This window comes from Salvelinus alpinus, chromosome 1, assembly GCF_045679555.1.
Source record: "Salvelinus alpinus chromosome 1, SLU_Salpinus.1, whole genome shotgun sequence".
Lineage (NCBI taxonomy): Eukaryota > Metazoa > Chordata > Actinopteri > Salmoniformes > Salmonidae > Salvelinus > Salvelinus alpinus.
In genome coordinates, this window is record NC_092086.1 from 34078938 (window position 1) to 34104729 (window position 25792).

At 45.3% G+C, this 25792-nt stretch overlaps 1 protein-coding gene and 1 long non-coding RNA gene across 2 annotated transcripts; both read left to right on the forward strand.

Moving 5' to 3' along the window:
• On the forward strand, positions 1–25288 carry LOC139573852 (mitochondrial adenyl nucleotide antiporter SLC25A23-like). Its single transcript, XM_071397783.1, has 10 exons — positions 1–944; positions 12623–12746; positions 13497–13584; positions 13747–13858; positions 14253–14411; positions 14603–14755; positions 15226–15339; positions 15481–15648; positions 16534–16684; positions 18592–25288. Exons 1-10 carry the CDS (start codon positions 726–728, stop codon positions 18771–18773), a joined length of 1470 nt encoding a protein of 489 aa, XP_071253884.1. The 5' UTR covers positions 1–725; the 3' UTR covers positions 18774–25288.
• Positions 2192–4269, forward strand: LOC139573859 (uncharacterized). Its single transcript, XR_011674664.1, has 2 exons — positions 2192–3435; positions 3705–4269. It is a non-coding gene; the product is annotated as an uncharacterized lncRNA (long non-coding RNA).
• Positions 25289–25792: the final 504 nt, after the last annotated feature.

Here is a 25792-nt window from a genome sequence, read left to right on the forward strand (position 1 = left end):
AGGAAGCATCATAATCTTACGAGAGAGGGGGAGGAGAGGATGGACCTGCAGAGGTGAAAGTAGATGATTTTTGTTAGGCTTCTACTACTACAGCTACACCTAACCACTCTGTTCTAACTTCGAACCTTTAAAAGTAGAAGGGAACTCTTTCTCTCACGAACACTCACACACAAACACCGCATTGAGCGCGTTGTCAGAGATGACAGCATAGAAATTCCACCCGGTATCCTACATGCATACACAAAGCTGTAGCTGTGGTAAAATATAACGAACACCGGGAGCTTGGTTCGCTTCCTTGCATGGGGGACTCACTGCATATCCAAAAGGCAGAGCCAGTCCCCTGACCAACAGACTAATTCATTTGAATTAGTTCATGGATTTAATCATCGCCGATGTTACGAGATACGTAACGGATACGGGGATTAATATTACAGGCACTGAGAGTTTACACCGCGCCCGGTGTACTGACATTCTCGACAACGACTCGGTATATTAAACCGGTGCCTCGGTAACGAGACCGAGGGAGAACATCAGTTATTTCAGTAAGGCTATCGTGCCATTTCGATATACCATGGTTCCGGGATTTGAATAGGTAGGCTATCGTAACGATACCCACTGGGAGTCATTAGAACAAAAAGCGCTCCTTCAATTTTCTACGCCTGCTTCGCGGCAGCAGGTTGGGATAATAGCCACCACCACCAGGATTGCACAAGTCTCCCATTCACATGGGTGAAGGCAGGGCTCGGTTCTGCTTTGGTTGGACCCGGGCTCGCTGTCAAGAACAAGACAAAAGTGTGTCGGACCCTGGGAGGGAACCGGAAACGCGAGAGAGATGGGCCGAACTGTTCGACCAACTGGACCTCAATAAAGACGGTAAAGTCGACATCAACGAGTTGAGGATAGGACTCGCTGCCCGCGGTTTACTTCGCAGTGACGCGGAGGAGGTGAGAGGAAAAGTGATGATGGGGTATTCCCAATAGACATGTGTATCCCTTGAATTATAGCCTGCACGGCACATTAATAGTGTGTGTGTGTGTGTGTGTGTGTGTGTGTGTGTGTGTGTGTGTGTGTGTGTGTGTGTGTGTGTGTGTGTGTGTGTGTGTGTGTGTGTGTGTGTGTGTGTGTGTGTGTGTGTGTGTGTGTGTGTGTGTGTGTGTGTGTGTGTGTTTGTTTGTTTGTTTGTTTGTTTGTTTGTTTGTTCTTGGCTGAGTAAGGAGTAAGACGATTATGTCCTGTCAAACAACACAAACTGATCATACAGTATAGTATGTATGACATAGGCCAGGGGTTCCTAAACTTGTTTTTTCTGATAGCAAATCCATCAGGTACCCCCTCAAAATCAGAACAAACTCAGACTTTCCATCATTGATGGAGTACTGTGAGCCTCCCAGGCCCTGTTGTGCATCTAAGGGTATATTGTATTGCACCAACTTCTTCCACAGACCCCTTGGGCAAATTTGTGTATTTTTTATTTATTTTACTAGGCAAGTCAGTTAAGAACAAATTCTTATTTTTAATGATGGCCTAGGAACAGTGGGTTAACTGCCTTGTTCATGGGCAGAACGGCAGATTTGTACCTTGTCAGCTCTGGGATTCAATCTTGCAACCTTTACTAGTCCAACACTCTAACCACTACCACCAGTTGTTGTGACAACTGTTCTACATTTCTTAACGTTTAAACAACACATTTTTAAAAATAGTTTTTCCTTTAAACAGTGAACATCATGTTTTCATAACATTTGAGGATATTTGGATGAAACTAGTGAAAAATTACTGTAGCTGGTACATTAACAAAGTTGATCATGAAGTTACTGGTCCCCTCCCCCATGTCAAACACTTGAATTCAGGGATTACTTCTGTCTTTATTTAACTAGGCAAGTCAGTTAAGAACTTATTCACAATGACGGCCTACCGGGGAACAGTGGCTTGTTCAGGAGCAGAACGACAGCTCGGGGATTTGATCCAGCAACCTTTCGGTTACTGGCCCAACGTTTTAACCACTAGGCTACCTGCTGTCCCTATGCAATGTCAAGTAGGGCCGTAAATGTTATACACCAATGGTAGCATCTTGTAATCTTAACTAATTTAAATATGTAACGCCTTAAAACTGCCATCACATGTGCGCATCATACGGCTTTGTTTACAAACCATAAATAGCTCAAGTAGAACGTGGCAGAACGATACTGGTAACTCAACTTTTCATCTGTGTTGTAACTTATAGCTAGCAAGCTACTTACCATCATGTCGGAAAAAACACACTGTGTTGTGACTGGATGCCATAGGGATAATTCAACATGACACTATTTTCTGAAGAACGAAGACATCCGAAAGCAGTGGCTGCTTTTCATTTCGGGTGGACAGGATCATAATATCGGTGTGCAGTGCACATTTCGAGCGACGTTGATTTATTCATTGGGGAGAATATTTGATGTGTCTTGCCAGGAAGCTAATCCTGAAGATGGATGCTGAACCATCATTGACAGTGGATCAGTTTATCTTGCAAGCACTGACCATAATGTAAGTATGAGTCTGACACGGTGGCTGGAACTGTGGCTACTTTGACGGTATATTTTCTGCAACACAGCTGATAGTCACTATATGGTTTTTGTTCGTCCATCCCTAAGCCCCCTACATTGAGTCTGAGAACTGACAGCACACCGCTGATATGAAGGAATGTTGTCCACAAAAGGAGTTCTGGTGTGTATAGTATTTATAATTTACCCCTGAAAATTATATTCTGCCATTCAATTATGTGGGTTGTTGTCTTATATTTGCTGTAGCTTGTGTCATTGGGGTTCTAATGATATACATTTTAGAAAATTCAACATCTACTCGGTTTGCACATCTTTCCAGGCAACCACCGCAGCAGGAATGCCATGATACAAAATCAGCTTTCCCAAGGCAAAGGGGGATATGCTGTAAAGCCTGTGAAGACAGTAAAAATAAAGGGGGATATGCTGTAAAGCCTGTGAAGACAGTAAAAATAAAGGGGGATATGCTGTAAAGCCTGTGAAGACAGATCAAGTGAAGACAGAAAAAAGAAGGGGAGATATGCTGTGAAGCCTGTGAAGACAGTAAAAATAAAGGGGGATATGCTGTGAAGCCTGTGAAGACAGAGAAAATAAAGGGGGATATGCTGTGAAGCCTGTGAAGACAGAAAGAATAAAGGGGGATATGCTGTAAAGCTTATGAAGACAGATCAAGTGAAGACAGAAAAAATAAAGGGGGATATGCTGTAAAGCTTGTGAAGACAGATCAAGTGAAGACAGTAAAAATAAAGGGGGATATGCTGTAAAGCCTGTGAAGACAGATCAAGTGAAGACAGAAAAACGAAGGGGGGATATGCTGTGAAGCCTGTGAAGACAGATCAAGTGAATACAAACCAAAGAAGGTGGGATATGCTGTGAAGCCTGTGACGACAGACCCAACAATACTGTAAGTCATAATTATTAATTTCAAATCATAATTATTCATTTCAAATTTCGGGCACACACAAATTCCAAATACAAACATTGAAAAGTTCACTAAATATTGCATATTTCAAAATGAGTACTTCAAAAACACCAGAAAACACATTGTAGAATGAGTAGATCACTACATCAACAACATGATAACGTCATAACTCAGAACAGTGAATAAAATAAAATAAATTTCACTACCCATTTACCATTTAACAAACATTTCCCTTTTCAAAACCCTTACAGGCTACGTAGACAGGCTCCTGGATCTCCTCTTCAACAAGGTCACCCTTGATCCAGTGTCGTATGTGGGGAAGATGTGTGAGCTGTCCATCCCAGAACCCCTGTCTGCCCAGTGTGAGAGGCCTGACAAGGAGGAGGCCATTCCTGGATTTGTCTCCAGCTTCAATGTTGTGACTGAAGCCAAGTGGGTGACTGAAGCCTGCTTGATTGAAGCGGGGTACATGGGTCCCCCTCTGCTCCCGATCCCGTCCCATCAATCTCTGTAGTTGGTTGCATTTCCCAAAGTCTAAGTAATTTACTTTTACATGATATGATAACACTTTTTCTTTTATATCGTTTTTTCTTACATTTGGACGGTAGATGAAAGTTACAAATGGTAAGAATCAATGTACACTGTAGGGCAGCCGGGTGCCTATATTGCGGCTTATGGCTCTATTTAATTTTTTTATGTCAAATGATGTCTCACCATTATTTCTCACCTTTATTTCTCATGAATGTCCATGTTGATCAATATTTCAGATATGCTTGCCTAATGTAAATGAACAAATAAATGTCTGATCAATACATACAATTCTGAACATATTGTCATTTATAAGGCTAATGCAGAGGCACCAATCAATTGTCCAGTACACTTATTGTATGCTGTTTTCATGTACATTCCCTTATGTCTAAGCTTCTAAGGGGACTCAGACTTGACTAATTCTGCTGAAGAAGTGTATCAGTGAACAGTAATTAGTTACAAAACAATAGAAATGCAATTGTGTATTGCTGCTGTGTGACTGATATCTAACAGTCCATTATCAGCTCTGTTGAGAACATTTTGCAGAGAAAATGGGTTGAGGAATACTATTTAGGGTCAGAATGACATGTGGCCCATTGTTTACCTTGTTACCTGGCAACGACCGCAAGGGTGTTTCAAAGAGCTGTCATTCAAGGCGAGCTCATGATATAAGCTCCCCGCCCACTCAGCCTGTTCTTTCAGGTTCCTGATAGTTAGAGATGGGAGAAAGGGTACAATTTCTTCAATTCTGAGTATTTTAATATTGTAAAAATGTTATGGGTGATGTTTCGGTCATTCAAAGGCATTTTTAATGACGTACAGAGCACTTTATTATTATATATTTTTTAATTGAACCTTTATTTAACTAGGCAAGTCAGTTAAGAACAAATTCTTATTTACAATGACTGCCTACCCCGGCCAAACCCGGACAACGCTGGGCCAATTGTGCGCCGCCCAATGGGACTTCCAATCACGGCCGGATGTGATACAGCCTGGATTCGAAACAGGGACTGTAGTAACGCCTCTTGCACTGAGATGCAGTGCCTTAGACCGCTTTGCCACACCGTGGCAAATCATTTGAAAGATGTATATCTCTTACTAACATTACAAAATTGTTGCGTTAGGTACAGTATTTGAACAAAACATTTTTTTCCCTTTATGATGATGATCGGGACCTGTTAGTGGTAGTTTTGTAATAACAGCACTGTGATAAAATATATATATATATATAAAATACATAGTTTTTCAGTTAGGGATTAAAAAAAATATATATTAAAAAATTATGTAAAAAAATGGTTGATCTTGTCGCGGACCCCTTCAGTACCTAGTGGACTCCAGTTTGAGAAGCACTGACATAGGCAACTGTGTAGTTCCTGTGTTTACTATAAATAAGTATATTTGTTGATAGCCTACTAGTACAATGAACAGGACCTAACCTGCTTCACTTATTCCGAGTGTATAGGCCTCTCATATCAAGTCTTCAACTGCCTGAGCTATGAGCTATGGTCCAGTCTAGCCGGTGTCCCAGTGCTCTATTTTGGCCCTGTGATGTCACAGGAGAAGCAGGCAGAGTGTTCTACAGGCAGTGAGAGGCATTTTAAAAGAGTTCCTTGGAAGAGAGTGCTCATTCAAATGTATCTATAAATCCCTTTTAACATCAGCAGTCGTCACAAAGTGCTTATACAGAAACCCATAGATGACCAGCAGGGTCAAATAATAATCACAGTGGTTATAGAGGGTGCAACAGGTCAGCACCTCAGGCATAAAGGTCAGTTGGCTTTTCATAGCAGAGCATTTAGAGGTTGAGAGAGAGAGAGGTCGAGGGGGGCGGGGGCGGGGGAGGGAGACGAATCAGCAGGTCCGGGACAAGGTAGCGCGTCCAGTGAATAGGTCAGGGTTCCATAGCCACAGGCGGAACAGCAGAGATTGGATCAGCAGCACTGGATCAGTGCTCCATTACCCAGACATCTGGGACCTATTTCAAAACTCCACTGCTCTCTCGAACTCAAAACAACACAACATTAACCAGTGCTATTTTCACACATCCCTCCAACTCAAGTTGCCTGTCACCAGGGCTATCTGAAGACTCTCGCTTCAATACAATACTGATGCATGCTTTTCTGATCTGCTTGTCCCAGTACATGACAGGAAAGCAACACTTTCCTGGATGAATATTTTAAACGTATGACTGTAACACAAACCTGGTGCAGCCCTGACCCCGCCTGACCTTAATATCAGTGTCTGGCGCACACGCACACACACACCACACACACACACACATCTTAACTTCAGTCTTCAAATCAAATTTTATTTGTAAAATGCTTTGTAAACAACAGGTGTAGACTAACTGTGACATGCTTAGTTACAGGTCCTTTTCCAGCAATGCAGAGAGAAATAAAACGTAACGATAACTTGGCTATGTACACGGGGTACCAGTACAGAGTCGATGTGCAGAGGTACGAGGTAATTGAGGTAGATGTGTACATATACTGTAACTAGGAATAAAGTGACAGATAATAAACAGAAGCAGCAATGTATGTGATGTGTCAAAAAAGTTAGTGCAAAAAGGGTCAATGCAGATAGTTAAATAGTTAATCAAAAAGCTACCCAGACTAACCATTTATGGCTTGTGGGTAGAAGCTGTTCAGGGTCCTGTTGGTTCCAGACTTGGTGCATCGGTACCACTTTCCATGCAGTAGCAGAGAGAACAGACTATGATGGTTGGCTGGAGTCTTTCTTTTACAGCCCTGTGTGTGGACCATGATCCTTAGTGATGTAGATACTGAGGAACTTGCAGCTTTCGACTCGCTCCACTACAGCCCTGTCGATGTGAACCGGGCGTGCTCGGCCCTCTGTTTCCTGTAGCCCACAATCAGCTCCTTTGTCTTGCTGACATTGAGGGAGAGGTTGTTGTCCTGGCACCACACTCCCAGGTCTCTGACCTCCTCCCTATAGGCTGTCTCATCATCGTTGGTGATCAGGCGATCGTTGGGGATCAGGCGTTGGGGATCACTGTCATGTCGTCGCGAAACTTAATGAGGGTGTGGGAGTCGTGAGTGGACATGCAGTCGTGGGTGAACAGGGAGTGGTGGATGTGTTGTTGCCTACCCTCACCACCTGGGGGCGGACTTTCAGGAAGTCCAGGATCCAGTTGCAGAGACAGGTGTTCAGTCCCAGGGTCCTTAGCTTAGTGATGAGCTTGGAGTGCACTATGGTGTTGAAGCCTGAGCTGTAGTCAGTTTATAGCATTCTCACATAGGTGTTCTTCTTGTCCAGGTGGGAAAGGGCAGTGTGGAGTGCAATAGAGACTACCTGAGCTGTGGATCTGTTGGGGCGGTATACGGATTGGAGTGGGTCCAAGGTGTCTGGGATGATGGTGTTGATGTGAGACATGACCAGCCTTTCAAGGCATTTTATGGCTACAGATGTGAGTGCTACAGAGCGATAGTAATTTAGACAGGTTACAATGGCATTCCTGGGCACAGGGACTATGGGGGTCCACTTGAAACATGTAGGTATTACAGACTGGGTCAGGGAGAGGTTGAAAATGTCAGTGGAGACACTTGCCAGCTGGTCAGCCCATGCTCTGAGTACGTGTCCTGGTAATCCGTCTGGCCCTGCAGCCTTGTGAATGTTAATCTGTTTAAAGGTCTTACTCACATTGGCTACAGAGAGTGTGATCACACAGTCGTCTGGAACAGCTGGTACACTCATGCATAGTTCAGTGTTGCTTGCCTCGAAGCGAGCATAGTTAGCTAGTCTGGTAGGCTTGCGTCACTGGGTTTCGTACTAGGATTCGAACTTATCCCGACCAGAAGCCATGGATTACAGTCAACATCTGCACTGAGCTAAAGGCTAAAGCTGCCGCTTTCAAGGAGCGGGACACTAATCATGACGCTTATAAGAAATCCCGCTACACCCTCCGATGAACCATCAAACAGGCAAGGCATCAAAACAAGAGTATGTACTTACGGTCACTGTGGGGAAAATGTTGTCGATGCACTCATTAATGAAGCCGGTGACTGATGTGGTAAACTCCTCAATGCCATCAAATGAATCTCGGGACATAATTCAGTATGTGCTAGCGAAACAGTCCTCTAGCTTAAACTGTCATCACCAGCGATTTGGGATACTACTATGTCACTGCGCGTCTGCACAATCTCATGAGTTCAACTCAGCCTGGCTGGCAGAATGGCTGGATTTATGACTACTGAAGTCATCCCTTTTGCAAGACATTTTCCATTCAGTCCAGATAATATGGTTATGATAGTTGACGATTGGGCATTTCTCTTCACATCAAATTCTATACACCTTGCATCTGTGGTGTGCATAAACCGATTAGAAAAGTCCCCACAGAGCCCAGTAGAGCCACAGAGGCCAGTAGAGCCACAGAGGCCAGTAGAGCCACAGAGGCTAGTAGAGCCACAGAGCCCAGTAGAGCCACAGAGCCCAGTAGAGCCACACAGCCCAGCAGAGCCACAGAGCCCTGTAGAGCCACATAGCCCAGTAGAGCCACAGAGCCCAGTAGAGCCACATAGCCCAGTAGAGCAAGAGAGCCTCGCCGGATTCAAGGGGTGTTTCTCAAAATGCATACTGCCATGCTCTGAGAACGTAAACTGGAGCACAGGAGGGTCGACATATGAGTCCAAATCAAAGTATGCGAAACGAAGAACAGAGGTCACTTCTCGAATACGTACTCTGTTTGCACATCATTTGAAGTATGCATCGGTGGCTGCATTATGTTATGGGAATGATTGTCATTGGCAAGGACTAGGGAGTTCTGAAACGTAATAGAGCCCTCATGTGAACCATTTTAACTTTGAGCCTGTTTCTTATACTGAGGTCTATAAAGCACTAAAGGCTATAGACACTAAAAAGTCTGCAGGTCCAGACATCCTGGACCCCTACCTCTTAAAGATAGCAGCTGGTATTATTACTGAACCTGTGGCTCACATTTTCAACTTGAGTTTCTTGACCAATTACATACCCAGCATTTGGAAATCAGCTTATGTCCTCCCACTGCTAACGGGTGGAGATCCCTCAGATGCTAATAACTATCGTCCTATCTCTAAACTCCCTATCCTAGCCAAAGTCTATGAATCCCTAGTGAACACACAGTTAAAAAAACTTCTTAATTGAAAAGAACATACTGAGCGGGTTCAGTCTGGCTTTAGATCGGGGCACAGCACCACAACTGCAGCTATGGCAGTGGCAAACGACATCATTAATGGAATTGATAAAAATAAACATTGTGCTGCTCTGTTTGTGGATTTAGCAAAGGCCTTTGATTCAGTTGACCATGAATTGTTGCTAGCTAGATTCAGAAACATTGGTCTCAGTGAAGGGGCAGTAAATTGGTTTAGGAACTATCTTTCTAATAGAACACAATGTGTATATACTGACAATCACAAGTCTAGCTTTCTAGAGATTAATAGAGGTGTGCCCCAGGGTTCCATTTTATCTCCTGTGTTGTTCTCAATTTGTATTAATGAACTGGGAAATGGGATGCAACCAGCAAAGTTACATCTATATGCAGATGATACATTTATACAGTATATTAATGTGCTCCTTCTCTGGTTCAGGCTGTTGAAGAGCTCCAGACTGCTTTTCAGCCACTGCAGGCCTCCCTTTATGGTCTCAAACTGGTCTTGAATATACAAAAAACTAAATTCATGACCTTTACCAGAGCTAGAACTCTGCCAGAGAACATTAGCATTGTCACATCTGGTGGCTTATTCATTGAAAAGGTGTCATCCTACAAATACCTAGGTATTTGGTTGGATGACAAGTTGTCCTTTAAAGTTCATGTGGATAATCTTGTGACAAAGCTTAAATTGAAATTGTGTTTTTATTTTCGTAAAAGCTTGCTTCCCGCTTATGGCTAGAAAGAAGCTTGTTCACGCCACTTTTCTCTCTGTAATTGATTATGGTGACCTGTTGTATATGTGTAACAGTTTTTAACTTTAGACCTTCCCCTCGCCTCGACACGGGCGCGAACCAGGGACCCTCTGCACACATCAACAACGGTCTCCCACGAAGCATCGTTACCCATTGCTCCACAAAGGCCGCGGCCCTTGCAGAGCAAGGGGAACCACTACTTCTAGGTTTCAGAGCAAGTGACGTAACCGACTGAAAGGCTGCTAGCGCGCACCACCGCTAACTAGCTAGCCATTTCACATCCGTTACATATGCATGCAACCTCCTCCGTCTTACAGAGACTGAACTCTGTTTATCATGCATCCTTGCGCTTTATTACAAATGCCAAGTCACTCATTCACCATTGCACATTGTACCAAATGCTTTTATTAGGCTGGATCATGTTGTTGTATTGTTGTATGTTTTAATTCTGTAATGTATTGATTGTTTCTGCCTTCTTGGCCAAGTCTCCCTTGAAAAAGAGACTCTGGGTCTCAATGGGCTTTTCCTGGTTAAATAAAGGTTAAATAAAATTGAAAAAAGAGCTAAGCACAGGCAGAATCCTCAAGGACAACCTGGTTCAGTCTACTTTCCAACAGACACTGGGAGGTAAATTCACCCTTCAGCGGGACAATAACCTAAAACACAAAGCCAAATATGCACTGGAGTTGCTTATTAAGACAACATTGAATGTTTGTGAGTGGCTTAGTTACAGTTTTGACTTAAATCGTCTTGAAAATCTATAGCAAATATTGTACAATCCAGGTGTGTAAAGCTCTTAGAGACTTACCCAGAAAGACTCACAGCTATAATCGCTGCCAAAGGTGATTCTAACATGCATTGATTCAGGGGTGTGTTTTTACTTTGTCATTATGGGGTTTTGTATGTAGATATGTGAGAGAAAACAATCAATTTAATCAATTTTTGTAGGTGATAGTGCACTTGCTTTAAGTAACACTCACACAGAAGCACACAGATAGCACTCCTCAGGTTATATCTAATCAGTCATTTAGGTTAGCATAAAGGAAATTAGCACAGTCAGAAGTTTAGTTTAGCATCACTCCTTTCACATAGCATCATCCCTCCCCAGCCATGCAGCAGATTAGTTTAGCTTTATCTCCACACTCAAATAGTAGGCTAGTTTAGCTAAGCATCATCACCCACAGCTGTGCTTGTCCTTCAAATCTCCTCTGGGAGTTTTCAGACACCACAGGCAATATCCCTCTAGACCAGAATGTATTTGTCTGGGAATGCTTAAATAGACTTGCTCTGATTATATTTGTGTCATGGAGGAGGGTGTAACGCTCGTCGTTAGGTGGAAGAGAGGAGGACCAAAGCGCAGCGTGGTAAGTGTTCATGTCTTTTTAATAAGCAACACGGAACACTGGAACAAAACAATAAACGAAGAATAACGAACGAAACAGTACCGTGTGGCGAACAAACACTGACACGGCAACAAACACCCACAAACCAAAAGTGAAACCCAGGCTGCCTAAGTATGATTCTCAATCAGGGACAAAGATTGACAGCTGCCTCTGATTGAGAATCATACCAGGCCGAACACAAAACCCCAACATAGAAAAACACACATAGACAGCCCACCCCAACTCACGCCCTGACCATACTAAATAAAGACAAAACAAAGGAAATAAAGGTCAGAACGTGACAGAGGGGGCCAATTCAAAGGCATATTTAAAGTTATACTTGTCATGTGTTATACAGACAGCTTCCATCAGCTACACTTAGAGTTACAATTCAAGCATTTATACCTAACAGAAAGTTGAAATGGTGAGGATAAGTGGCAGGATAAGTAGGATATTCTCATTTGAATTTCATGAGAATATGCAAATCCTCCCCGCTATCTCATTAACAATGTCAAGGATTTTGTGGATTCTTGAACTGCTTATTCATCGTGGATGTATTCATTAAAAATACAAGACGGACAGACTCAGAAAGAACACCTTGATAGGCTTAGACAAAATTCTGAAAACGTTGCTGCCAAGATTGAGCAAATCTCTCCTTTCCGTGTGATGTGTGTGTGTGTGTGTGTGTGTGTGTGTGTGTGTGTGTGTGTGTGTGTGTGTGTGTGTGTGTGTGTGTGTGTGTGTGTGTGTGTGTGTGTGTGTGTGTGTGTGTGTGTGTGTGTGTGTGTGTGTGTGTGTGTATTGGTCAAGTGCATTGGTTCAGGTCAGATTCCAGTAGCATGTGATTGTTACTGAAGATTAACTGGACACTGAGCACAGGAGTGAAGCGGATTATGGCGAGGTCAGAGTAGGGGTTCTCTCACTCTCGCTCTCTTGCTCTCTCTCTATACTATTCTCGCTCTTTATCACTCTTGTTCTCACTCTATTTTCTCTTTCTCTCTCTCTCTCTTTCTTCCTCTCCTTGTTTGAGGAAGCACTAGAGAGGATGAATAGAGAACAGTTCTGCTGATTGTTTTATGTTTGCAGGTTATGACCTTATAAAATAACGATAGGCTTTGTTGTCATTTCTCACGCACTCCTTCCTGCTTCTTCCCTTCACTCCCTCCATTTACCTCTCACCCCCTCAAACTATCACCTTACCCTAAATCTCACCCCTGGCCCCAACCCACCCCACACTTTTTCACCTTGTCACATCCCCCTCAACCTCTCTCTCACCCCCTGTCCCCTACACTGTTTGACCCTTCACCCCCTCCCTATCTGCTATTTTTACCACTCCTCTCACCCTAATCCTACTCCTGCAGATAGTGCGTGAGAGTGACACCAACCATGATGGCTTGCTGGACTTTGAGGAGTTCTCTCAGTACCTGTGGGCCCACGAGAATGAACTGCGGCTCATGTTCCACACACTGGACCACAACCATGACGGTCGGCATGGCCACCTCACTCACACACGCACATGCATACACATTTACATTTGACATTTGAGTCATTTAGCAGACATTCTTATCCAGAGCGACTTACAGTTAATGCATTCACACACACAGAAAATAAGTATTTAAATAACATTATAAACTGGGTGGTTCGGGGGCCTGAATGCTGATTGGCTGACAGCCGTGGTATTTCAGACTGTATACCACGGGTATGACAAAACATATATTGTTACTGCTCTAATTACGTTGGTAACCAGTTTAAAATAGCAGTAAGGCACCTCGGGGGTTTGTGGTATATGGCCAATATACCACGGCTAAGGGCTGTATCCAGGCACTCCGCGTTGTGTCGTGATTAAGAACAGCCCTTAGCCGTGGTATGTTGGCTGTATACCACACCCCCTCGGGCCTTATTGCTTAGATAATCATGTATTTGAACCCAAGTCTGATCTAAACACACATAAGTAGACACGTAGGAGGGCCATTTGGATACAATGTCCTTTCACTCACAAAACACTGTTTAAATTGTTCATACATGCACAGAGCATTCTATGTCACATTGCACTGCTATGGTAATTTATCCGAATGTGTGGTATGACTGCATGAATGGTATTTAGTATCATACCACATTAATGCATGTAGTTCACAAAGTGGCCACACACACACATCACTGTGCTCTAACTGTACTGTATGCCTGTAGGTACATATCACATATTGTGGGCACTGATGGGATTCACTGTTTATGCAGGGCGCATTGATGTCGGGGAGATTCAACAATCGCTGCACAACCTGGGACTGGAGGTGTCCACAGAACACGCCATCAAAATACTACAGAGGTGTGTGTGTGTGTGTGTGTGTGTGTGTGTGTGTGTGTGTGTGTGTGTGTGTGTGTGTGTGTGTGTGTGTGTGTGTGTGTGTGTGTGTGTGTGTGTGTGTGTGTGTGTGTGTGTGTGTGTGTGTGTGTGTGTGTGTTGACACTGCTCTGTGTGTTCTCTCAGTATGGACAGGGACGGCACCATGACTATCAACTGGAATGAGTGGCGAGATCACTTCCTGTTTAACCCTCTTCACAACATGGAGGGCATCGCTCACTACTGGAAACACTCTCTGGTCATTCAGTACTGCCTATCTATGCCTTCTATCTCTACACTCTGGTTTAGATCTTTGCTTGACATGAAGTAGCACAGATAGCATTACATGGAATTTTCAAATATTGATGTAATAAAATGTAATTACATAGTAACTATAGAAACAAATCATTTAGCCAGTATCCTTTCATTACAACTGTGGCCATTTTCACAATCTATGTTTCTATAGTTACTCTGTAATTACATTTTATGTTATAGTTTACATAGTTTACATTGTTTCTGATGCTTTATCCAGGAATTTTTGTTTGGAAACCTTAGAGAAGGGATCATGTAATTTACATTTGGTGAATACAGATAGTTCTGGATTCCAATCAAGTTTATTTCACTGACCAGTGTGTTTCTCTGTGATTTCTCAGATGTTTGACATCGGAGAGCACATGACAGTCCCGCCAGAGTTTTCCCAACAAGAGCGCCAGTCGGGGGTAGTGTGGAGGCAGCTGGTTGCCGGGGCGATGGCAGGTGCGGTGTCACGTACAGGAACCGCCCCCCTCGACCGTCTCAAGGTCTTCCTACAGGTGAAGGGTTACTGTTGTGTTTACTACAGGCTCAGAGGTTAGAGGTCAGTGCAGTGCTGATTAGTAGAATTATGTGTGCTAGAGCAAGGCTGGAACAAAAGCCTGCACATCCAGTAGCTCTCCAGGAGGAGGGTTAGCCACCCCTGATGTACAGAATGTTATTAGAGTAACTGAGCCTGCTGTCTCTCTAGGTGCATGGCTCCAGCTCTAGGGGGATCAAGCTGTGGACGGGGCTGAGGGGGATGGTCCAGGAGGGGGGTGTACGAGCCCTCTGGAGGGGCAACGGCATCAACGTCCTCAAAATAGCCCCAGAGTCTGCCATCAAGTTCATGGCCTACGAACAGGTGAGGGAAGAGGACTGTACACACCTGTATACAAATGTGGGTGTAAGAGGCCCCAGAGGTTGATTTGGATTTATTATGGACCAATGTAAGGAGAACACTGATACACACATCTGTAAATAAGTTCTGGTGTATGGGGTAGTCATTAGTGAAGCATAGGAATTAAGGAGTCACACACCCACACTGAGGTGTGAAATGTTGCTCAAACACACACTCTGTTTCTCACCCTGTCAGACACACCCTGTGTCTCTACGTGTTGTGTCTCTGACTCTCCTCCTCCACCCCAGTGTGACTCACGTATTCCCCCCTTACCCCCATCTCCCCCAATCTACACCTCCCCCTCACTTTGTATCCCTGCCTCTCCCACCTCCCACAATCTATCCCCTCATGCCTTAATCCCTGTATATCCCTGCCTCTCTTCCACCTGCCTGTCTCTCCTCTCCCCCCTGTCTCCTCTGACTCCTCCATCTTAGATCAAGTGGTTGATCCGGGGCAGAAATGAAGCGGGTACTCTGCGGGTGCAGGAGAGGTTCATCGCTGGCTCTCTTGCTGGAGCCACCGCACAGACCATCATCTACCCTATGGAGGTGAGTGAGGGGAGACAGACCGACAGAAAGATAGACAGACTTTTTATTGAATATAGAAACATAGGACTTTTCTCTCATTTTCCTTCTCTTCCTTGCACTCCCACTCTCTTTCCCCTTTCTCCTCCCTCTCTCGCTCCCCAGGTGCTGAAGACTCGTCTTACCCTGAGGAAGACTGGCCAGTACTCTGGCATTGTAGACTGTGCCCATCAGATCCTGAGGAAGGAGGGGATGCGAGCCTTCTACAGGGGTTACGTGCCCAACACACTTGGCATCATACCGTATGCTGGCATAGACCTGGCCGTCTACGAGGTGTGTGTGAGAAAGTGTGTGTGTGTGAGAGAGAGAGCGTAGGGCTGTCCCTGAAGAAAAAACAAAAATCTTGGTTGACCGTCGTCGAAATGTATAAACGTATATTTTTCCATATATAGACACACCTTTATATGTTTTAATAAAATCAACTATATGCACTGAGCTTGTCTGATGCTTTAAGCGCACTGCTTGATGAAATAATTAAGACACACAAATGACTCAAGAGGGAGCCAGAGATCAAGATAACCAGAAGAAAAAAATCTGTTCTCGACCCTCCTCCTCCCGCTGCTGCTAGCCTTCGTAGATTCTGCCGGTACGCTCCTGAAGTTGCTGGTAATAGGATAGAGTGATGGACTGTGCCATCCCCATGACCTCCGCAATGTTTTAGTCCACTGAGACAGGCACGAGTCAGACAAGTGTCTCGTCTGCCATAAAAAAAAAAAATGTCGACCAACAGCCTATCGACCAAGCAATCGACCAGTCAACTAAATGGGGTCAGCCCTGTGTGTGTGTGTGTGTGTCTACCTGCCAGCTGTGTTTGATGTTTTCTGGGAAAGCTAAATCTCATCACTGGCCCTGTCCCTTGTACTCAAGGAAATGCCAGTCAGTATGTATGCTGCTGTTACTGTTGCCCAGCTCTCTCGTAAAAATGACTTTTATGTGTTTAAGTGAACTTTGAGTTTTACTTTTACTAGCAGTCAATGAGCCGTGGTTCTCTATACTATGTTCTCATTTTTTTAACACAATAAAATATCTGTCAAATTAACAATGTAGCCTATCTATCCCTTCTCTCCTCTTTCTCCTCTCTCTTTTCTCTCTGTTTATTTTTTCCTTCTCTTTTCTTTCCCCTCCTCTTCTCTCTTCCCCTCCCCCTTTCTATCTCAGACTCTGAAGAATGCCTGGCTCCAGCAGTACGGTAAGGGCTCTGCTGACCCGGGGGTGTTGGTACTGCTGGGCTGTGGTACTGTGTCTAGTACCTGTGGACAACTGGCCTCCTACCCCCTGGCTCTCATTAGAACACGTATGCAGGCCCAGGGTGAGACTGGTGTACAACTGAACTGCAATTCTACCTTCTACCTTACTACATAACATAGATGATATTACACAGATAATATAGATTCTACTACATTCTATAACATAATCTATAATAAATGAATTACTACCTACTATGTCAACCTATTACCCTATATCTACAGGGCCTTCGGAAAGTATTCAGACCCCTTGACTTTATCCACATTTTGTTACGTTACAGCCTTATTCTAAAATGGATTTAATAAAAGATTATCTTCAGAAATCTACACACAGTACCCCATAATGACAAAGCAAAAACAGGTTGTTAGACATTTTAGCACATTTATTAAAAATTAAAAACAGAAATACCTTATTGACATAAGTATTCGGGCCCTTTGCTATGAGAATCGATGTTGAGCTCAGGGGCATCATGTTTCCATTGATCATCCTTGAGATGTTTCTACAACTTGATTGGTCCACCTGTGGTAAATTCAATTGATTGGTCATGATTTGGAAAGGAACACACCTGTCTGTATAAGATCCCACAGTTGACAGTGCATGTCTGTGCAAAAACCAAGCCATGAGGTCGAAGAAATTGTCCATAGAGCTCCGAGACAGGATTGCTTCGAGGCACAGATCTGGGGAAGGGTACCTAAACATTCCTGCAGCATTGAAGGTCCCCAAGAACACAGTGGCCTCCATCATTCTTAAATGGAAGAAATTTGGAACTACCAAGACGTTCCTAGAGCTGGCCGCCCGGCCAAACTGAGCAATCAGGGGAGAAGGGCCTTGGTCAGGGAGGTGATCAAGAATTCGATAGTCACTATGACAGAGCTCCAGAGTTCCTTTGTGGAGATACGAGAACCTTTCAGAAGGACAACCATCTCTACAGCACTCCACAAATCAGGCCTTTATGGTAGATTGTTCAGATGGAAGCCACTCCTCAGTAAAAGGCACATGACAGCCCACTTGGAGTTTGCCAAAAGGCACCCAAAGACTCTCAGACCATAAGAAACAAGATTCTCTAGTCTGATGAAACCAAGATTGAACTCTTTGGCCTGAATGCCAAGCGTCATGTCTGGAGGAAACCTGGCACAATCTCTATGGTGAAGCATGGTGGTGGCAGCATCATGCTGTGGGGATGTTTTTCAGCGGCAGGGACAGGGAGACTAGTCAGGATTGAGGAAAAGATTAACAGAGCCACATACCGAGAGATCCTTGATGAAAACCTGCTCCAGAGCACTCAGGACCTCAGACTGGGACAAAGGTTTACCTTCTAACAGGACAACGACCCTAAGCACACAGCCAAGACAATGCAGGAGTGGCTTCGGGACAAGTCTCTGAATCTCCTTGAGTGGCCCAGCCAGAGCCCGGACTTGAACCCGATCTAACATCTCTGGAGATACCTGAAAATAGCTGTTTAGCAAAGCTCCCCATCCAGCCTGACAGAGCTTGAGAGCATCTGCAGAGAAGAATGAGAGAAACTCCCCAAATACAGGTTTACCAAACTTGTAGCGTCATACCCAAGAAGACATAATACTGTAATCACTGCCAAAGGTGCTTCAACAAAGTACTGAGTAAAGGGTCTGAATACTTATGTAAATGTGATATTTCAGGGGGGTTTTGTATAAATTGGTAACAATTTCTAAAAACCTGTTTTTGCTTTGTCATTATGGGGTATTGATGAGGGGGAAAAACTATTGAATCAATTTGAGAATAAGGCTGTAACGTAACAAATGTGGAAAAAGTCAAGGGGTCTGAATACTTTCCGAAGGCACTGTATTACTGTTCGGGCTATCCAAACAAAGTTGAATGCATTCAGTTGTTCAACTTACTAGGTATCCCCCTTTCCCCTATCTATTAATAGCTATCTAACGGATATAACTGAACTGAACAACAGACGTTTTCGCCCTCTTTCCCTCTTTCCACCAGCCTCCACTGAGGGGGGGCCCAAGCTGTCCATGGTCGGTCAGTTCAAGCACATCATATCACATGACGGGGTACCTGGGCTCTACCGCGGCATCGCCCCCAACTTCCTGAAGGTCATTCCTGCTGTCAGCATCTCGTACGTGGTATACGAACACATGAAGAAGGCTCTGGGTGTGAAATCGTAGAGAGAGGAAGTGAGAGACAGAAAAAAGAGAGGGATATAGAGTGCAGCTCTTGGATTTCAAGATGGAGAGGAAGACAGCAGAGGATTGAGGGATAGAAGACAGATAGTCCACCCTTTTCATACACATTCAGTAAGCTTCCCGTTTACACCTAGCTAGACAGATATACTCACTGTTTGAATCTCTCAGCCCCTCAGCCCCTCAACGACGCTGTACCGTCATTAAGAAATAGGGAAGAGTCTGCTATCAGGCTGAGCTGAAGTCTGTAAGAAACTGCTGTGTCTGAGACAGATTAGGAGGAGGAGGTGTAAGGGGAAGGAATGAGAGAGAGAGAGAGAGAGAGAGAGAGAGAGAGAGAGAGAGAGAGAGAGAGAGAGAGAGAGTGTGTGTGCGTAACCCCCATTATAGTCACATCTTCACAATAAGTCTGTGTGTTGCCCTCCAACCAAACACAGTAAAGCACACAGTACAGTTTGTATACCTATATGTAGGCACTTATCTAAGGTCAGTTTCATGTTTTGTGAATATAAAGTGATCTTCCTCCAATGACCTTGACATGTACTGTATATTCGCTCTTTACTACACAGCAGAACATGTGGTGTTGTTCCACAGTGTGCTGTTGCTAGAACACTACCAAGCCAAAGTACCCTACTCTTTATTTCAATATCTCACAAGAGATTAGAATTGGATTACATGCACTGTGTTTGTCTTCAGTTGCTATTCTCAAAAAAGTACATTCTAATGGGGGAGTTTCTAAAGTTCTTAAACGAGTAAACTTTTTTGACGTTTACATGATGTACTGCATATTGATACAGTATGTATTTTGTAAGGGAAAGATTCTGAACACATTTGCAAGAGATACTTATACAGGGTCTTATACAGAGCTGTTCCTCCGACCTAGTCCATGAAGGGCTTTGCACTTTTCTCCCCTATTTGTTTAGGGGAATGTTTCTCCCCTATTTCAAGTGGCTCTTATATACATACAGTCAGGTCCAAAATTATTGGCACCCTTGATAAAGATGAGCACAAAATACTAAATAATACACATTTTGAGCTATATTGTCTGCTTCAAAGAAATTGAACATGATATAATTTTATACTAAGACAATTACTCAGAGAAAGAGATTTTGTTTAAATCTAGAATCCTTAAATAACAAAGTGGTCAACCAAACACTTTTTTGGTAAAAATCTGAGGGAAGGGCCTGGAGAAATGTAACCACTCTCAAATTCATAGACAGAGCTACGGATGCAAGGACTGACCATCAATGAGATGAAAATGATAGTTTTAACCATGTTTTGAGGCTCTACATTGACATTGTTTAGAAACATTGGAGTAAAACAAGGTTATATTTTGGGTTCTGATGGGGTACGACATTTGAACTAAGCTCTTGAGGCATTTATAAGTTATATTCTTCAATAATCAATGGGTATATATCATTAATTTACAAGTTAAAAAATGGATGTAGCAACTAAGGATTGTCAGGACCCGGTGCGAGAAACAGTCACTAATAATTGGCAGAACCCAGAAGATGAGGCAGACACAGCAGTACTAGAGATGGTGGTTTAATAAAAAATAGATATCTTCCAAAATACAAAAGAAAATCCACAAAGTGGTAAAAACAGCAAGGGAAAAAACAAACCTCAAAAGACCAATCCAAAAATACACGAGAACAAAACCAGAGAACCTCTGGAAAATCCAACAAGAGAAAAATGTTCACAAAGGCTGGGGCTGGGTGCTAACATACAAACACTGAGCAAGGAACACACAGGGTTTAAATACTAACAAGGGAATGACTTACAGGTGCAAACAATAATTAGGGCAAGAAAAACAAAAGGTACAAAAAAGGTGCAAGGGGGACATCTAGTGAACAAAACCAAACAGTCCTGGCCAAAACCTGACAGAACCCCCCCCTAGGAACGGCTCCTGACGTTCCTACCAGCCTTCTCAGGGTGGAGGACCCTGAACTGACGAATGAGGTCAGGGTCCAGTATGTCCTTGGCAGGAACCCAGGAGCACTCCTCGGGACCGTAGCCTTCCCAGTCCACCAGATACTGCCAGGACCGCTGCACCCGGCGGGAATCCAGTATCCGGTGGACGGTATAAGCCGACTGGCCTCCGATGACACGGGGCGGAGGGGGAGGTCTGCCTGCCGGGATAAGGGGAGAAAAAAAACAGGTTTTAATAAAGAAATGTGAAATGTGGGATTGATTTTAAGGGATCTGGGTAAGTGCAGGCGAAAAGTAACGGGATTGACTCTCCTGGCAATCTTAAAGGGACCGATGAATCTCTGGGACAGCTTGCGAGACTCCACCCTTAGCGGTAAGTCTTTTGTTGAGAGCCATACTCTCTGGCCGGGGTACAGGGTAGGACCGGGACGGCGACGTCTGTTGGCTTGTCGCTGGTACTGCTGTGAGGAACGCAGAAGATTAAGACGGGCCTTCTTCCACGTAAGCCGACAGCGTCTGATGAACCTCGAGGCTGAAGGCACTCTGACTTCTGCCTCCTGGTCCGGGAACAATAGCGGAGCATAGCCAAACTCACACTCATGCGGAGACATACCAGTGGAGGAGGAGCACAAGGTGTTGTGCGCGTACTCGGCCCAAACAATGAAGAATGACCATGTGGACGGGTTGTTGGAAACCATACATCTGAGGGTGGTTTCCAGCTCCTGATTCATCCTCTCAGTTTGGCCGTTGGACTCCGGATGGTACCCTGAAGATAAACTGGCCGTGGCCACTATGAGTTGGCAGAAGGCCTTCCAAAACCTTGAGGCGAACTGGGGACCTCTGTCGGAAACCATATCTTGCGGGATACCAAAGACTCGGAACACATGGTTAATCACCAACTCAGCTGTTTCCTTGGCAGAAGGTAACTTAGTCAAGGGAACGAATCTGGCCGCCTTAGAAAACCTGTCGATGATGACTAGGATAGTAGTATTACCATGGGACGGAGGAAGGCCAGTAATAAAGTCCAATGAGATATGGGACCAGGGTCGGTGGGGAATAGATAGAGGGTGAAGGAGTCCTTGAGGGCGGAGGTGAGAAGATTTGCCCTGGCAGCACACGGAACAGGCCTTGACGAAAGTGGCAACGTCTTCTTTTATGGTGGGCCACCAGAACTTACGCTGGATGAACTCCAAGGTGCGACCTACGCCCGGGTGACAGGTGAGGCGAGAGGAGTGCCCCACAGAAGGACTTGGGACCTTGCTGCCTTGGGAACAAACAACCGATTAGCAGGACCTCCTCCAGGGCCCGGTTTGATGGCTTGAGCTTGTTTCACGGTATCCTCCACTTGCCACGAGATCGGAGCCACGATCTTAGCGGCCGGAAGGACAGTCATGTCAGTATCTTCTCGAATGGCAGGAGAGTAGATTCGTGACAAGGCGTCCGGTTTGAGATTCTTCGACCCGGGTCTATAGGTGAGAATAAACTGGAATCGGCTGAAGAAAAGAGACCATCGAGCTTGTCTGGAGTTCAACCGCTTCGCCTGCTGGATATACTCCAGATTTTTGTGGTCCGTAAGCACTTGAAACGGTTGAGAAGCCCTCTCGAGCCAGTGTCTCCATTCCTTCAATGCCATCTTAACCGCTAGGAGCTCACGATCCCCCACATCGTAATTCCTCTCGGCCGGGGTAAGCCGGTGAGAGAAGAAGGCGCAAGGATGAAGCCTCTTGTCTTCACCCCTCTGAGACAGGACAGCTCCAACACCCACCTCTGATGCGTCTACCTCCACCACAAAAGGTTCATCCGCCGTCGGTAGTGTCAGGATGGGGGCAGAGAGGATGCGCTGCTTGAGTCCTTGGAAGGCCGTCTCAGCTTCTCTTCCCCACAGAAACCTTGTGTTGCCACCCTTGGTTAACGCTGAGAGAGGGGCTGCCACCGAGCTGAAGTTCTTGATGAACTTGCGGTAGAAGTTAGTGAAGCCCAGGAAACGCTGAACTTCCTTAACGGACTTGGGGGTGGGCCAATCTGCTACCGCCCCTACCTTCTTGGGATCCATCTGGACTCGACCGGGTTCCACTACAAATCCCAGGAATTGTACTCGAGAGGAATGGAATTCACACTTTTCAGGCTTAACGTACAAATGGCTGTCTAGAAGGCGTTTGAGCACTTGTCTGACATGCTTAGTGTGTTCTTGAAGGGAGCTCGAAAAGATGAGGATGTCATCCAAGTAAACAAACACGAAAATGTTAAGCATATCCCTAAGCACATCGTTTATGAGCGCTTGGAACACAGCCGGGGCGTTGGTCAGGCCGAAGGGCATCACCAAGTATTCGTAGTGACCAGTAGGCGTGTTGAAAGCGGTCTTCCACTCGTCACCGGGTTTGATCCGCACAAGATGGTATGCGTTCCGCAGGTCAAGCTTAGTGAAGACCACTGCTTCCTGGAGCAGCTCAAAGGCTGTGGCCATAAGGGGTAGCGGGTAGCGGTTACGGACGGTTATGGCATTAAGTCCCCGGTAGTCGATGCAAGGACGTAATCCCGTCTTTTTTGGCCACAAAGAAAAACCCTGCTCCCGCCGGCGAGGTGGATGGACGCATGAGGCCTGCTGCCAGAGAGTCCTTGATGTAGGTATCCATAGCAGCTCGTTCGGGAGGAGATAGGGAAAAGATCCGACCCCTGGGAGGGCAGGTGCCCGGAAACAGGTCGATGGGGCAATCGTAAGGTCTATGGGGTGGTAGTTTGGTGGCCCTCTGTTTGCTAAATACCGGTTTGAGGTCATGGTAACACTCTGGAACTCGGGACAGGTCGATGGATTCTAGAGACTCGGGAGGGGAACTCGGGGAACATGGGAAGATACAAGTGGCTTGGCACGTAGGACCCCACTGCTTGATAGTGCCCACAGACCAGTCGATGTGAGGGTTATGGCTGTGAAGCCAGGGGTATCCAAGGACGAGAGGGAACTCGGAACACGAGGTCAGATGAAAGTTCATCACTTCCTGGTGTTGGGAAACTGAAAGTCGCAAGGGGGTAGTGACACGAGTGACAAGTCCAGATCCCAAAGGGCTTCCATCCAACGTAGTAACCCTTATGGGATCACTTAGAGGTTCAGAGGGAACGCCATTTTCCTTCGCCCAGACACCATCCATGAAGTTACCTGCGGCTCCAGAGTCTACCAAGGCTTGAAGGGGAAGCTCGTGGTTGTCCCAGGAAAGGGTAACTGGAATGAGCAGGCGGGAGTTGGATGGATGGGAGGAGGTTATGTTTCCCGTTACAGTCCTCCCAGGCCTGCACGGGAGAGTGCGTTTTCCCTGGAGCCCGGGACACGTGGAGAGGAAATGGCCCGGTTTGCCGCAATATAGACAGCATCGCTCCCTCATCCGGCGGTCTCTCTCAGCCTGGGAGATGCGTCCAACCTGCATGGGTTCCGGTGGAGTCAGCGAGGATAAAGGTGGCGACTCGGAGCTGGGACCGATAGGAGCTAGGGTGAGAGATCTACGGTTGAGCTCTCTCTCTCTCAGACGCTGGTCTATGCGTGAAGCCAACTTGATCAGGGACTCGAGGTTGTCTGGTGGTTCCCGAGTGGCCAGTTCATCTTGGATGGTGTCGGAAAGACCCTTCAAAAAGCACACTGTGAGCGCCTCGTCGTTCCAGCCACTCGCTGCTGCCACCGTGTGGAACTGGATGGCATAGTCCGTCACGCTGCGCCGACCTTGGCGGAGAGTCAGGAGCTGTTTGGCTGAGTCAGGACCGCTGGTAGGACCTTGAAACACTCGCTTGAATTCTTCAGCAAAGGTAGAGTAGCTGGCACAGCAGGGACTTTGGGCATCCCACACAGCAGTAGCCCAGGCTAGGGCTTTTTCCGACAGCAGGGTGATGATGTATGCTATCTTGGACCGGTCGGTGGGAAACGACGAGGGTTGCAGCTCGAAGGAGAGAGAACATTGGGTGAAAAACCCCTTACAAACACTCGGATCACCTGAGAACCGTTGGGGAGGCGGCAGACGAGGTTCAGCCAGGGGGTTAACTGCCACGGGCACTTGAATCTGATGAACTGGAGCAGAAGCGGTTGCAGGAGAAAGTTGATCAGAAATCTGCTTTATGGAAGTCATCATCTCCGACAGAAGTTGAGAATGTCCAGCCAGTAAGGCCTCTTGCTGAACCAGAGCAGCTTCGTGACGTTGGACAGTCCCCTCGTGGTGGGACAGCATGGGAAAAAAGTCCTGGGTACTGGCTGCCTCTGGGTTCATATTAATGGCTCAGTGTTTCTGTCAGGACCCGGTGCGAGAAACAGTCACTAATAATTGGCAGAACCCAGAAGATGAGGCAGACACAGCAGTACTAGAGATGGTGGTTTAATAAAAAATAGATATCTTCCAAAATACAAAAGAAAATCCACAAAGTGGTAAAAACAGCAAGGGAAAAAACAAACCTCAAAAGACCAATCCAAAAATACACGAGAACAAAACCAGAGAACCTCTGGAAAATCCAACAAGAGAAAAATGTTCACAAAGGCTGGGGCTGGGTGCTAACATACAAACACTGAGCAAGGAACTAAGGAACACACAGGGTTTAAATACTAACAAGGGAATGACTTACAGGTGCAAACAATAATTAGGGCAAGAAAAACAAAAGGTACAAAAAAGGTGCAAGGGGGACATCTAGTGAACAAAACCAAACAGTCCTGGCCAAAACCTGACAAGGATTCTTGCTTTAACAAGTAAAAAAACATATTTTAAAAAGGGGTCAAATTTACTGCCACCCCTGTTTTCATTACCTTTCAATACCAAACCTTGCGAGGATAACGGCACTGAGCCTTTATCTAGAATGTTTTATGAGATTGGAGAACACACTGGGAGGGATCTTAGATCATTCCTCCATACCACTGGTTTTCAAGTGGATTGCAAAATGTTGATTTTGTGGTCAATTAACCATTTCTTTGTGGCTTTTGATGTGTGCTTGGGGTTATCGTCTTGCTGGAAGATCCACTTGCAGCTAGGTTTCGGCCTCCTGGCAGAGGCAACCACGTTTTTGGCTAAAATGTCCTGGTACTGGGTAGAATTCATGATGTCGTTGACCTT